At 41.8% G+C, this 14,460-nt stretch overlaps 1 protein-coding gene across 1 annotated transcript; it reads right to left on the bottom strand.

Annotated features, from left to right (window-relative positions):
* Nucleotides 1-1,478: 1,478 nt before the first annotated feature.
* On the bottom strand, nt 1,479-11,354 carry vps4a (vacuolar protein sorting 4 homolog A). The gene is made up of 11 exons (XM_079567228.1): nt 11,161-11,354; nt 9,253-9,364; nt 7,432-7,576; nt 7,216-7,277; nt 4,955-5,074; nt 4,727-4,883; nt 4,460-4,608; nt 4,116-4,197; nt 3,638-3,857; nt 3,421-3,561; nt 1,479-2,415 (listed from the first exon to the last, which is right to left on the bottom strand). The coding sequence occupies exons 1-11, from the start codon at nt 11,179-11,181 to the stop codon at nt 2,314-2,316; spliced, it is 1,311 nt and encodes a 436-aa protein (XP_079423354.1). The 5' UTR covers nt 11,182-11,354; the 3' UTR covers nt 1,479-2,313.
* Nucleotides 11,355-14,460: the final 3,106 nt, after the last annotated feature.

Genomic DNA, 14,460 nt, shown 5'->3' on the forward strand with positions numbered 1-14,460 from the left:
TCTCAGCTGTCCAATTTTAACCAGTTAAACTCAGAGAAACATTAAAATCTCAACGTGTCGGGTTTACAGCTGTTCGCTACGCAACACCACGCCCCCTCGGACGAAAATAAGAAAAGAAACGCCAAAATAATATATGAAATGTCCAGATCGTGACTTTTGACAGTTTTTTGATTGTCTTTTATGTCAGTTCTGTTCATCACAGAGCTGCCAAAACCACACATAAGGTGGATTAGAATGTCTAGTTTAGTAATAAACAAATAAAAAACACAAAAACAAGTTTTTCTGTTTTTGGCACTCAATGTGTTCAGGAAAGAGAAAGAGTTTTTAACATTAGCTAAAAACAGTGTAAAAAGTGGAGGAAAAAAACTCCCTTAGCTGCTTGGTCACTACTGGTAAATAACACACTGTTGTGTCCAAGTGCTTTAATGTGAGCAATAACTCCAGTATTTAACCTTTGAAAATATCCATTGGAATAACATTGCTGCTAATTCCATGATCGAGCGATATGACATCACAGACCTGATCTCTATAGACTATCGACCACCTACCCAAAGCAGTCATTATAGCTTCTGCTCAGTGGAAATCCAGTCCTGTAACACAATCATTCAATATGGACACATGCTTTGTCTTCATAAATCAGGAGAAATCAGATATAGATGCCATGCTGTATCCGTCGAGTACGCCAATACGTCACATCGTTTAGCAAAAGTAAAATCTGGGGTGATGGTCTCCGTCGGAGCCAGATACCGCCATAGATTGCGACAATCGATCAGTTTCACCTGCAACACCAGCACCACATAGAACTAATGATGTTGATTGCTCCGTCCGTATTTGTATTTAAGACACAACTCTTCATGAACTCAATGCCTGGGTGTGTAAAGCACCTGACGAAGAACTCAAAGGGCCAGGGTTCAAACGTAACGTGTATCACAGCACATAAAATATAATTGTCAAACTTTGAGGTCGGTCTTGATCACCAAAGGTCAGGAGGTTACTCTGCACAGGAAGAAATCCAACCAACAGTTTCCATAGACTCAAATAGAAGGTCAATCAGTTCTTCATGCACTGCACTGATATCATGCATGTTATCGTGCCTTGTGGATTTATTTTCTTTTTCACGTGTAGCTTTGAAGTCTGGCCTATGTCACTCCAAAGTCCGACCGCTCTGCCAAAAGAGAAATGTGTTAACCCAAGATATAAAGTTGGAGCAAAGAGAGGTGGTTTTCTGACAACATTTTAACAGCTCAGGATGAAATCTCCTTCCACAGTCCTTTCCCGGTGGACAAGAAGGGAGTGATTTTAGGATGAAAGAAAGTGTCCTCATTGTCTCAGAAAGGACGGGCAGCACAGCAGGGTGCGCTCCTCTGCTCAAATGAGATTTAGAACCTGGAGCACAATGAGATTTGGACTGAAGTGCCTTCCGTCCCCTCAGATTTTCAATGTGGGTCAAGTAACACCCGGTGTACACAGCACACACACAGCTTTATTTATTTGTTTATTTATTTAAATTAGGAAGAGTGTGAAGGGTATTACAGGCTGAAGTCAACCCAACTCTGTGAATCCACCAACAGCCGCACCAACACTGAGTTGTTGGCGCCTCCTACAGGATTTAATACTGCAGTACAGTAATGTAGTGTCTACGGCTATACACACAAGCATGTTCCAGGAGAAACTATGTAAACAGTTATGTCAGTCAAGAGGGCAACGCTCAGAGATCATCCTCAAACATCACAACAAATCCTTCATGGAGTTGGAACTTTTGTCCAAACTGTGAAGCCAAAAACAAATGTCTTCCTACGTGTTATGCACAAGATCAGCACATAAATCAATACACTTTTAGCAACACATTCTTGTGAAATGGAATAGGAAAAATCAGTAGTGTGTTTTATCCAGCTTAAAATCCTTCAAAATAAAACAACTTCCAGTGAACAAACATTAGTCACCCGGAGTCTGCAGTCTGTGTCGTCTGTTCAATAAGCTCATGAGCCGCTTCAGACATTTTAAAGACACTTGAGACATGAAACAAGGAGATGCATCCACACAGGCCAGGATGAGCTTCAGCACTTCAGAAATGCAAAGTGCACCATGGCAACAAAAAAGTCTTTTGATCAGAGATGGACGGGCTGATGGAGTGTGCACTTCCCGTGAGACGCAGACAGAGAGGACTTATGAACACACCCGCTCAAACTCTCACCATCTGCACAAAACCCCTCAATGATCAAAGAAGCAGACAGCTTCTGTGTCCTATGAAATGAAGCTTCATATAGTGTAGCGGTCAGTCCAACTGCCCCGGGGCAGTGCAGACTCCCGGGCTCAGCCCTCCATGCCAAAGTCGTCTGTGAACTTCTTGACTTTGAACAGGTCTTCAGTGTTGACTGTGGGACGGGTGGTGGACAGAGAGCGCAGCATATCTGACTGAAAGCACAACAAACAGTATATCACTAAACAACAAAGCAAAAAGACCATTCTCAATGTTTCTGCTGGAACTTGGTTTGTTAGAGACAATGAGTTATGAGGGTCAAATGCAGGTAGAACTACCTGATTGTTTAGAGCAAAACCTTTTGTGAATGCTTTTGTCTTTTAATTCAGTTGTCACAACAAACATTAAGGTAGTGTCTCACCAAGGGGCACACTTATCTGTAGGATTTAATAAATATGAACAATAAACTACATGTCATAAAAATAAAAATAAATTACAACAATAAAAACAACCTCCAATTCTGATATAAACCAGTATATTTTAGAACAAGGGTTCCCAAAGTGGGGGTCAGGTGCCCCCTGGGAGTCACAAGTCACTGAGATGGGTGTCCCAGGATATTTTCCAAATTTAATTTTTTTAAATAGTAAGTGCTTTATTTGTCATTGTACAACCGTACAATGGAATTGTGTTCAGGTTTGAGTCCTGAGCCGCGCTGCCACTGTGGGCCAACCTGACCAGCATGTTTCTGAAGGTAGAGGAAAGCGTAGCACCCGCAGGACACCGGGCTGGCTGCCTTCAGTGCTCATCTGAAACGGTGCAGCGCCGCCTGGGTTTGTTCCTGCTTCAGAGCGTGGTGTCCTGCACTCATCCACCTCCTCCTTCAGCTTCCTCCTCTCCACAACAGCTCTTGGTGCCTCCTCAGTGTTTCAGAAGAAGAAATTTATAGATTTCAAATTGTGTTGCATCGGCTCAGGTCCAACTCTAAACACAATTTCATTGTACAATTGTATGATGACAAATAAAGCACTTACTTTTAAAGACAGCATAATAATACGAGGGGTTCATTAAAATACCCACCAAACCTTATCTTGTATATTGCGCTGCTTCAAATGATTATAATGTTATACATTGGAGTTCGCCACCAGAAAGGTTTGGAAACCCCATCTTAGGACCTTGACACAAACTGTGACCGGTCACAAATGCCTCTCCTGAGCTCGTACCATGCAGACGATCGGCTCCAGCAGCTTGTCACTAGGCACCTCCATCCAGGTCATCTCTATGGCAGCAGGGTCGCCAGGGGAACACGGGGTCAGGAGGTCATCCACCATGATCTGGCTGTTTGCTCGAGACGGTCCATGTACCTACAGTGCGACAATCAGCCCGTGTTTGTTTGAGAGCTTCTTCTTTCAGTCCACACGTGCACTGGGACAGACTCACCTTCTTGAAGTGCGTGGCCGACTGCACTTTGCGAACAGGCTGCATGAGCGCGTCCCGTACAATGATGCTGATGTCGGCGCCCGAGTAGCCGTCGGTCTTATGGGCGAGCTGCCGCAGGTCGCCGTCGCTCAGGCTGTGAGGCGTGTTTCCCAGGTGCAGGCGGAACATGTGTGAGCGGGCCGGCTCCTCGGGCAGCGGGATGTAGATCCTCTTCTCAAACCTGAGCAACATGTCGGCACACAGGTCCATCAAGCACTCAATAGAACTACATGAACATGGACCACACAAAAGCCAAAGCACTGAGAACTACTGTAAAGATGATGAGGGGAAAACCACACCTGTATACAAATAATAAGAAAACGGGCACAGCTCCTTTCAATCAAACATCTGACATACTCAATGTAAACCAAACATGGATAGTTCCTGTGTACACGCCTCTTTAAATCCTTTAAAAAAGAAAAGAGGGTGAGGCTCTGACCTTCGGCGGATGGCAGCGTCCAGCACCCAGGGGATGTTGGTGGCCCCAAGCACCAGGATGCCGTCGTTGTTGTTCCCCACACCTGTAAGAGCTCAGCTTAGTGTCTGCGCACACGTAATACGAAGACAGTGCTTCTCAAACTTTTCCCACTAAGTATCACCCAAGAAAATAGGTGTTCAGAGCGTTACTAATTCGAAACAGGGCCCCAAGTCAGATTAGAGTGGGGGGAAAATAAAAGTCTTGAGCCTAAACTTATGCAAAAAGTCCCCAATACTGAACAAACACCAGGCTTGAGGAGACTCTTAGTCCAGGCCTAACAGAACTTCCCTAGTGAAGCTGCTCACCCTGCATTTGCACCAGGAACTCCGTCTTGATGCGGCGCGCGGCCTCACTCTCGTTCTCGTTCCTGGAGCCGCACAGGGAGTCCACCTCGTCGATGAAGATGATGGACGGCTTGTGCTGGCGCGCCAAGTCGAACAGGTTCTTCACCAGCCTAAGACACACACAGGGAGACACACAGGTCAGCAGCCGGACATTTTGTTAACTCCCCACAGAAACCCTAAGGCATAAACGTGAGCTGAGCAGGAGGAGGAGCTCAGGACCAGACTTACTTCTCACTCTCACCGAGCCACTTGGACATAAGGTCTGAGGAGGACACAGAAAAGAAGGTGGAGTTGTTGGCTTCGGTTGCCACTGCCTTTGCGAGGTACGACTTTCCTGTCCCTGGTGGGCCGAACAGCAGGATGCCCCTCCAAGGCGTCCGTTTCCCTAAGGCATACGTAGAATTTAAAACCATTCGAGTGCACATGTTTTCCAAATAAAGCAGGCGACTGTTGTACCTGTGAATAGATGAGGGAATTTGATTGGCAGGATGACAGCCTCCTTCAAAGCCTCCTTGGCTCCCTCCAGTCCGGCCACATCACTCCACCGCACGTTAGGCTTCTCCATCACAATGGCCCCTAGTCACAGGCACACGTTCAGGTTCTCCATTACAATAGGGCCTCACAACAAGGTTTAAGAACTTGACATTCATGCAGCACTGAGAAATACATTTGTGTGAGTTCCTGTACTCTAATGAACTTCTTCCAAAACTGCAATACGGCTTCAGAAAAAGCCCAGTGACATCACGGCTGCTACAAAAGTGATATAAGACACTTTTGACACTGTATCGTGCTATTTTAGAGCATAGGCTTCTTTGTTTGGTACTGTCTAATCATGTTGTTTCCTGGTTTGCAAATTACTTGAGTGACAGGAGTTGGACCCAATGTATTAAATGTGTCTGTGTTCTGAATGTTTGAATGTTCACAGGGTTCAATATTTGGACGCCTCCAATTCATCTTGTATATTAATGTCAGATGTGTCTGACACTAATACATTTTTACTGATGACACAATAATTTACTTAAAGCTTATGATGTGATCCAACACACACTTCGGCAGCTAAAACGGGTCCTCAAGGCTGAAAAGACCAAATTAATGTTGTTTTCAAACACCAAGAAGGTTCCTGAAACCCCCTCGTGTCCACTCTTGAGGGAAATGTCATAGAGGTGGTTCACACGTACAAATATGCTTGACGACTCCCTGACTTTCAACCCCTATTTAGACAATCTTGTGAAAAAACTTAAACTCAATTGGGCTTTTTCTTTCTAAATAAATATTTATTTTCTTTTCAGGCCAAAAAGCGCCTCGTCACTGCAACATTTGTATCTATGTTCCACTATGGAGACCTGTTGTACATGAACGCCTCTGCTCAATGTCTCCTTAAGATTGACACTGTATATCAGGTTCACTACGAACTGTAGGACCTTGACCCATCACTGTGAACTGTATTCTCAAGTGGGACGGCCTCTTTGTCCTCCAGGAGGCTGGGTCATCGGTACACTTTTATTTATAAGGCCATGCTTGGTCTACAGCCCTCCTACATCTGTAACTTACTCACACGGAGGAGTGTTGGCTCTTACTGTTTGGGTTCAAACATTCATTTGTTGCTCGCTGTTCCATTTGCCCGTACACAGAACTGGGAAAAAGGGCTTTTGTTCACTCTGCTCCTTCTACAGGGAACAAGTTGCAAAAAGAATGAAAATAACTGAACTTATTCCACTGAACACTTTTAAGTCCAGATTGAGACGACCTCTTTGAATTGAAACCGTTTTTCATCATGTGTATGTACTTGTCTGTTACTTGTAACTCCTTTGCTGCCTCTTGGCCAGGACTCCCTTTCAATGGGACTTTTCTGGTTAAATAAAAGGTTAAAGAAAAAAAAAAGAAAGAAACTCTAACAATTAACAATCTTTAAATGTATTATTTTTTCATATGGCAGTGTGATCATTGCAATAAGAATCATAACAGTAGGAGCATCGTGTATAGAGTGAAGTGGCGATGACATGCAAGCATTTCCAGCTCAGAGGGGCAGCCTATATGATGAAATAAACATAAGATTTACAATTTGACCTTTGTTTAAAAAGGAATGCTGAGGGATCCTTCGGCCCTGGGTCTCTATAGCCTGTCCGTCCATGGGAGTGGATCTCTCCTTCTGTGGTTCTCCCCAAGGTTTCTCTTTTCTCCTGCCGGGTTTTTGAGTTTTTCCTTGCCGTGCTGGAGAGTCTAAGGACGGGGGACGCCCACGCCGCTCGTCGCTGCCTCCTATTGGACATTATATTTGCCTGGATTCACATGAACTTTAAATTGTCATATTTATTGCTCTGTTTTATTGCCTTGATGTTTGTTGCAGCTGTGAGGCCACTTCTGTTGTGATATTGGGCTTTACAAAACCATTAAACTTGAAACTTGAACTTGAATGCCTCCCTGAGATTTCACTCTCATTTTCATGGGAGCCCTGGCCCCAGAGGTGACCCTATTGTACACATTTATTAAGGCAGAGGAAACCGGAGCACCCTGAGGAACCCAATACATGTGTGGAGAACATACAAAGAAATTGAATCCGGGTCAAGGACACATAACTCCAAATGTGTTTTAGACCAGTCTTCATAAGGATCAGTCACCTATAAATATCTTAATCATTTTATATAGGGCTACAGCTGGATTAGTCCTATCAAACAGTCACAACACATAGTACACAGTTCAGAAATCCCGTCGCTCACCCATCAGCTGCTCTTGGAGTTTCTTCTTCTCCGGGTTCTCTCCTTCACTGTCGCTGTCACTCCTAGCACCGCAGCGGAACAAAGGATCAGTACAGAACAGAAGAAACTACTAAACTACTAAAGAAAGTACTACATATGTACACAGACAACATTATTGCCCCCACATTTAGCATGCAAGAAGAAGCTAAATCAGACAAACATATGAACAGCGCTTACTTGTCATTGCTCTGAGCTTCCTTCACCGGCTTCTTGCCCTGTTTGTCTTTGTTCTTCAGATACTCTTTCAGCTTTTCTGCTCGGTCCAGGTACTGCACGCACTTTGCCCGGATGCTCTCCTTTGCCTTGTCACTGTGGGCCTCATCTAAAGGAAAAGCGCATTTTAGCCGGTCGGTTACGCAACAGACAACCTCACCCGGTAATTTGCCTGTATTTTGTGACTTCCCGTGAAAAAATGGAAGTGAAGCAACAACATCATCCTTACAATGGGGGATTATTTATTCCTTTATGTGATATAGTTGGCCGACAGCTTCCTAAACCTTTTATTTCACACATATATTTAACCGCTGGTAAGGTTGTGGTCACTGATCTTCCTCTCCTCTGTGTGAAAGAAGGTGTTTTTTTTTTCAATCTGCTTTAGAATGGCAAAGATTTCGTCTCTCACCACAAGAGACTTCGTCAGCAACTATCATCTCTAGCAGCTGGCTGTGCTTTTAAAACCTTGTCATTGGTACGTTACAGATTGTTCTTCTCCAGCACAAACGCTTACGCAAAGATGCCATCTCTGTGTTGTCCCGCTACTGAAGTGCATGTGTGAATGAGGATACCTGACTTTGGGAACTATGTGTGAGAAGTAGGGCTGAAACAACTAATCGACAACTAATCCATTATTGAAATAGTTGTCAACTATTTTACTAATCGATTAATCGTTTTCTAGTAAACACAGACTTAAAAAGAGCAAAAATAATTTAATTTTTGATGGAAACCGACTTTGTTTTTCTAGGTTAGGGTCTTTAGTGTTTTGTACATTGAAACTTTCATAAATATCTGTCTGTTTCTCATCCAATCATAAAGCAGAATCAGCAGAAAGAGCTAGGGCTGTGCAATTAATCGAAATTGGATTACGATTTCGATTACAACAGTAAACGATTACACAATTAGCATAATCGCAAAAAAACGATTTTATTTTATTTTTTTTATTAATTTTTTAAATTCTAATTTTTAATTTTGGGATTTTTGTCACTTTTTTGATGGATTTTTGTCTTTTTTCTGCTGGATTTTTGTCTTTTTTCTGCTGGATTTTTGTCTTTTTTTGATGGATTTTTGTCTTTTTTTGATGGATTTTTGTCTTTTTTTGATGGATTTTTGTCTTTTTTTGATGGATTTTTGTCTTTTTTTGATGGATTTTTGTCACTTTTTTGCTGGATTTTTGTAATTTTTTGCTGGATTTTTGTCTTTTTTTGCTGGATTTTTGTAATTTTTTTGATGGATTTTTGTCACTTTTCTGCTGGATTTTTGTCACTTTTTTGATGGATTTTTGTAATTTTTTGCTGGATTTTTGTCTTTTTTTGATGGATTTTTGTCACTTTTTTGCTGGATTTTTGTAACTTTTTTGCTGGATTTTTTTAACTTTTTTGCTGGATTTTTTTAAAGGCAACAAATAATCATTTGAATAATCGTGATTTCAATTATGACAAAAATAATTGTGATTATTATTTTTTCAATAATCGAGCAGCCCTAGAAAGAGCCTCCAAAAACACTCACTTTAACTTTACTCCATCAACACGTCCTGAAATGATGCCACTTTAGCTGTATGTGATTAAAAAAAATGAAAAAATACAATTTTCATACACCCTTCACAGCCAGGCGATTAATCGATTAATCGTAAAAAATAATCGGTAGAGTAATCGATTACCAAAATAATCGTTAGTTGCGGCCCTAGTGAGAAGGGCCATGTAGACAACAACAACAACAACAACAACAACAACAACAACAACAACAACAACAACAAATGTCCTGCATCTGGTTCGACCCCCTCACATTTGATGGCATGTAGAAAGTATTCCACAGCGTGCTGATACAAGCGCAGGGCCTCTTCATAGTTCTTGGCTTTGTCTTCCTCGGTCGCTTTGGTCACAAGATCAATTGCTTTCTGTAACACATAGAGGCAAAGAGTGTGTTATTTGGCTTTACCCAAATCTACAAAGCTGAAAAAGCTTGAAAAAAAAGTGGCAAAGGGGCAACAAAATGAGACAAATCAAGGATGAAAATGCAACCAGGCGGGGAAAAAAAACGTGACAAAAAGGCACCGAAAATATGACAAAAATGTGACGAAACCGCAATGACAACAAAAACTTCCAAAAAGTGACGACCACGAGGGAACAACACAAGGACAATGATCCGTTTAGATGAGTTTTGTGGGTCTTAGCTTTCAAATGAGGCGTTACTTTAGGGGTCATCAACCCTATTTCAGCTGAGGGCTACTTTAAGAGCATTAAGTTGTTCGAGGGCTACCAGTTAAAAAGGGTACCACGTTGGTGACCCCTGCTTTAACCTATAGAGTTCGGGGAAAGTCTACAGTTACCATGGAGATCCGCCATCTTTGCAGCTGTTAGCATACATTTCCATTGAGTAACATTAGCTAAAAACAGTTTATAAAGTGGAGAAAAAGCCGTGGAACAGCTCCGTTAGCTGCTGAGTTACTGCTGTAAAAACATCTAACTCACTGTGGTGTCCGAGTGTTTTAATGGGAACAATAACTCCAGTATTTTAACTTCTAAAATCTCCATTAGTTTACAATTGCTGCTAATCCCACAATGCTTAGCGATATGACGTCACATTCCCGAACTCTATAGATTGTAACCTTTTAGATTTGAGTAAAGCTGAACTGGGGGAAAATGCACTTGGTGAAGGCGGGGGTTAAGAGGTTAATCATCCACAACATTTATTCACTGTATGTGCCGTTCTAAACAAACATGACCCTGCTCTGACACAGACGCACAGGGACATTGCCCATGGTTAGTGCTAGATCGTCTGCTCCGGAGGGACGGTCAGCTGTGAGTTTGTATAAATTTATGAGTTGGTTTGTCTAAAAATGCAAATAATCCTAATCCTAACCCTAATCCTTAAGGTTAACCCCTTAACTCCCACTTGAACCGAGCACATTTTCTCCAGTTTGGCTTTAACCCAGTCCAAAAGCTTCTGGAAAAAAAAGCTGTGAAAATAGCAACAAAACAATGATGGAAATGTGACAAACAAGTGAGAAAACATTGACAAAAAGTGATGAAAAATGTATGAAAAAGTGGCAAAAATGTCACAAGAAATGGACAAAAAATTGACGAAAAAATGACAAAAATGTGACAAAAAATTTTTTTTAAAAATGGATAAAAAATTGACAGAAAAATGTGACAAAAAAGTGACAAAAAAATGATTAAAAATGGACGAAAAAATTGACGAAAAAAAAAAAAGACAAAAATGTGGTAAATTACAAATAAGTGACAAAAATGAGTTGAATACCCAACAAAAAAATGTTGGAAAAATAATCTGATGACGTGAGGAAAAAGATCCTCTCGGTTCAGGCGGGAGTTAAGAGGTTATAACCATTTCCCTGGCCCTATCCTTAATTTGTGTCATGATATCTCACGTTTTCACAGCAGACTGTCCCTCCGGAGCAGACGATCTAGCACTAACCATTGCCCATCTGCAGGACCGTTACTTTCTGCGCCGCGCCGGTGTAGCCTGTGCGGAGATACGCACATCTTACATAAACCGTAGCACAGCCTTTAATCAAAACAATAATGACCGTGTGTTACTTGCATAAGAACTAGGCTTGACTTTGCGCTGTTTCGGCTTTAGCTCTTAGCTCACAGGCGGCTGCAGCTCGTTAGCTTCTGCCGTAGTAGTCAATGGCCCGCTGTTAGCCTGCTGCTAACCCAGAGCTACATTCACCTGTAATGTTGACGTTGTCATTTCATCTCACGCGGCTGCTCTCGTCGCATATGTGGCTGGAGTGCGGGTTAAATACGCTCCGGGCTTCCCTGGCTTTCAGCTGCACTTGTGGACATGACACATACAGTTTGTAGCTCAGAGATAGCCTCGGCCCACCGCAGTCATAAACACACACACAACTTCCGGTCTGCACTGTCACAACATCCGGTCTGCTGTCACAACAAGACACAGCTGATTTGTTGATCGCTTGAGTTTTAGATACAGTAAAATAAATGTGTGTGTTTTCTGCTCCTGTAATTCGTTTCCAATCATTGCTATGGATCTCTCTACTTTGCAACAATATCGTTTTGTTTTTTTGGCTTTATCATCTAACCACAGGGGCGGACTGGCCATATGTCCATTCTGGAAGAGCACAGAAGAGCCACCAGTCCCGCCTCAACCGAGCTTTACCCAAATCTAAAAGCTAAAAAGAAAAGCATCAAAATAGCGAGAAAAAGAGGAGGAAAAGTCAACAAAAACATGAGAAAAGCACAACAAAAAATTATAGAAAAAATGATTTTAAAAAAACAACAAAAATATGACAAAAATGTGGCGACGTGACGAAAAGTTTCCGTCACTTTTGTAGGTCTTAGCTTTCAAATGAGACGTTGCATTGTTGCTCTCCAGTCGAGAAGCTTTTAGATTTGGGTAAAGCCCAGTATTAAAAAAACATGAATCTAAAAGGAATTAGTATGGAGTATGGTGCACCACAAGGTTCAATTTTGGGACCATTATTATTTATTATTTATATGAATGATTTTGCTTCTGTTTCTACGACCGCCTTTCCCGCTCTTTTTGCTGATGATGCCGATCAAAAAAATAATAATAAAAAGCCGAACTGGGGAAAATGCACTCGTTAATGTTAAGTCGGGGGGTAAAAGGTTAAAATATGTATTTGTGGAAGTCACAATTACGCTAATTTGGGCCAGGCTGGTCAGAGTCCAGGGCTGTTTTTCAGTCCCAGTCCGCCCCTGTCTAACCAGGAAATAAAATGCTCTGGTGGTGACCCCCCTGCAGATTGGGAACCACTGCTCTACATTATCTGTATAGGTTTTTGTTTAACATTAACTAATAAAAAAAAACTATAATCAACTAATTATGAATAAATGTTTAAAAGCAATTACTTACCGATTCAGGTTAAATTCCACTTGTAAACCTTTAGCATACAATAAACAGACATTTATATCCTACAGCGGTTTTCAACTATAGGTCATATTTAAGCATCTAAAAGCTAGTTCAACAGCATAGCTTACCTCAAACAGCCCATTTACAAACACACGGCATCATGAAATAATGTAAACTATTTTAAAAAAATTAGAAAAGCAAAGACTTAATTACTTAAAATTGCATGTCATGTTTTTTATGCGTTGTTCATCATTACTCCACTGAGGTGTAAGAGGTGACCAGTGCAGGACACCATGCTCCGAAACAGAGACAAACCCAGGAGGCGCTGCACCATTTCAGAGGATCACTGAACACTATTTCATACAACGGATGTACAATGACAAATAAAGCACTCACTAACTCCTAAAGACATTCAGTTAATCCCTTGGTCAATCACTGGCTTGGAAACTGGAAATAGAAAGAACACACCGGGCTTGGAACATGTGACTTTAGTGGTTTTATTGATATTTACATGAGGTTATAAACATTGCATACTCGTCAAGGTAAAAAGGTCTAAAATACTTGCATAATACTACAGCAGCAGAATAGGCAATGTAGTTCGAGTGATTGTGTCGCGCACAAGCTGCCACCAGGATTTGCTTTTGGTTTCTAATTTGCATAGAGAGGCTACTTTATAGAAAATACATTTTACAGTGGGTACAGTCCACATTCCCAGGTTAGTGCATCATGGACAGTCTGAGACGTGTGAAAAGTGCCGTGGAGTCGGCCGAGGCCTAACAGTCCACTCAACCTAGCCTGTTGTGTTCATAAAATGTGCTATTATAATATAAAGTGGACCCCAGGAGTGGAGAGTTTCGGCGCAAAGCTAATGAGAGCTATATTTACTGCCAATATATCACAATAACATATTTATACAATGCATTAAATCAAAAAACCTACAGTAACTAAACAAGGGATACAGTTAGCGGCAAAATGGGCTCAGATTTGTATACTGTGATCAGTTAATACATGTGGAATGGGCCCCGAGTAACTTGCTTTAGATACACTGACGAATGTGATTGTAACCGGGAATAATCTGGAAACGTGTGACGAGATGAACGGTACAGCGGTTTAAAAACAGTGGTAAAAACAGAGAGCTGCCACGGAGACAGCCGCGTCATCGCAGCGCTAGCAAAGCGTCTGCACATGCTGGATACCGCTTACATGCGCGAAAACGAGATAAAAACAAAACACACAAAAGGATTAATACTATTGCTTGTACATAATAAGAGCGGAGATCCTACTGTGGAGAGAGAGATTGCAAGATTGTCAGACTAAATGTGTCAAGGCACTATTGGCATCCTGAATTACACTGTGCTTAATCTCTACAAGCGTTCGACTGCAGAAACGTGAGGCTCCCTACAGTGCAAGGCTCTGACGGAGTAACAGTGCGGGTCCCTCTGGGCGGCTGTAGGCGGAGGGGAGGTCTGCGCGGGACAGACAGCCCCAGGCGTTTCTCACAGGGGCGGCCCGGGGTGGGCGGGTTGTCCTCGGGTGTTTTTAAGGCTTTAAGGTTCACCTCAAGGTTCCAGAAGTGAATTTCCCATTCCCAAAGACTTCAAATGTATAATAATCATGATCATATTAAGTGTCGCATTTCATTTCTTTCAAGATAATTATGGTATGGTCAGTAGTTAGCCCTCCAATTTTTGGTGGCTCACAGGTTTACTGTTGAAATGGCACACATTGCCAGAGATATTGATGTTTACTGCATAGTTTTTAATCCCACACAATTAGAACCTCACAGCAAACGTAACATTTGGTTGTGAGAAGGAGCTGGCATAGATACAGACGGCATCTCTGGAATCGCCCATATATGGTCATGTTTGAAAACAGTTAAGGGGGAAAACAATTTTGAAAAAATGTAAACTTTCTCTAATTATTCAAAAACTACTTTAACAAATGCTGAATTTTTCTACTAATTAAAGATACAAAGACATGGGGAGGATAAAGTGGTTCAACAGCCCATAAATACATAAAAAACAGAGAATGCTAACTTGATGCTACATGCTAGCATCGGGGTAATGCTAACGGTTAGCTAGCGCTAGCTACAACTGCCGTTTTTTCACTTCTACAAATGGGCCTGATTTACACTTG

This window comes from Gobius niger (assembly GCF_951799975.1).
Source record: "Gobius niger genome assembly, chromosome: 12".
Lineage (NCBI taxonomy): Eukaryota > Metazoa > Chordata > Actinopteri > Gobiiformes > Gobiidae > Gobius > Gobius niger.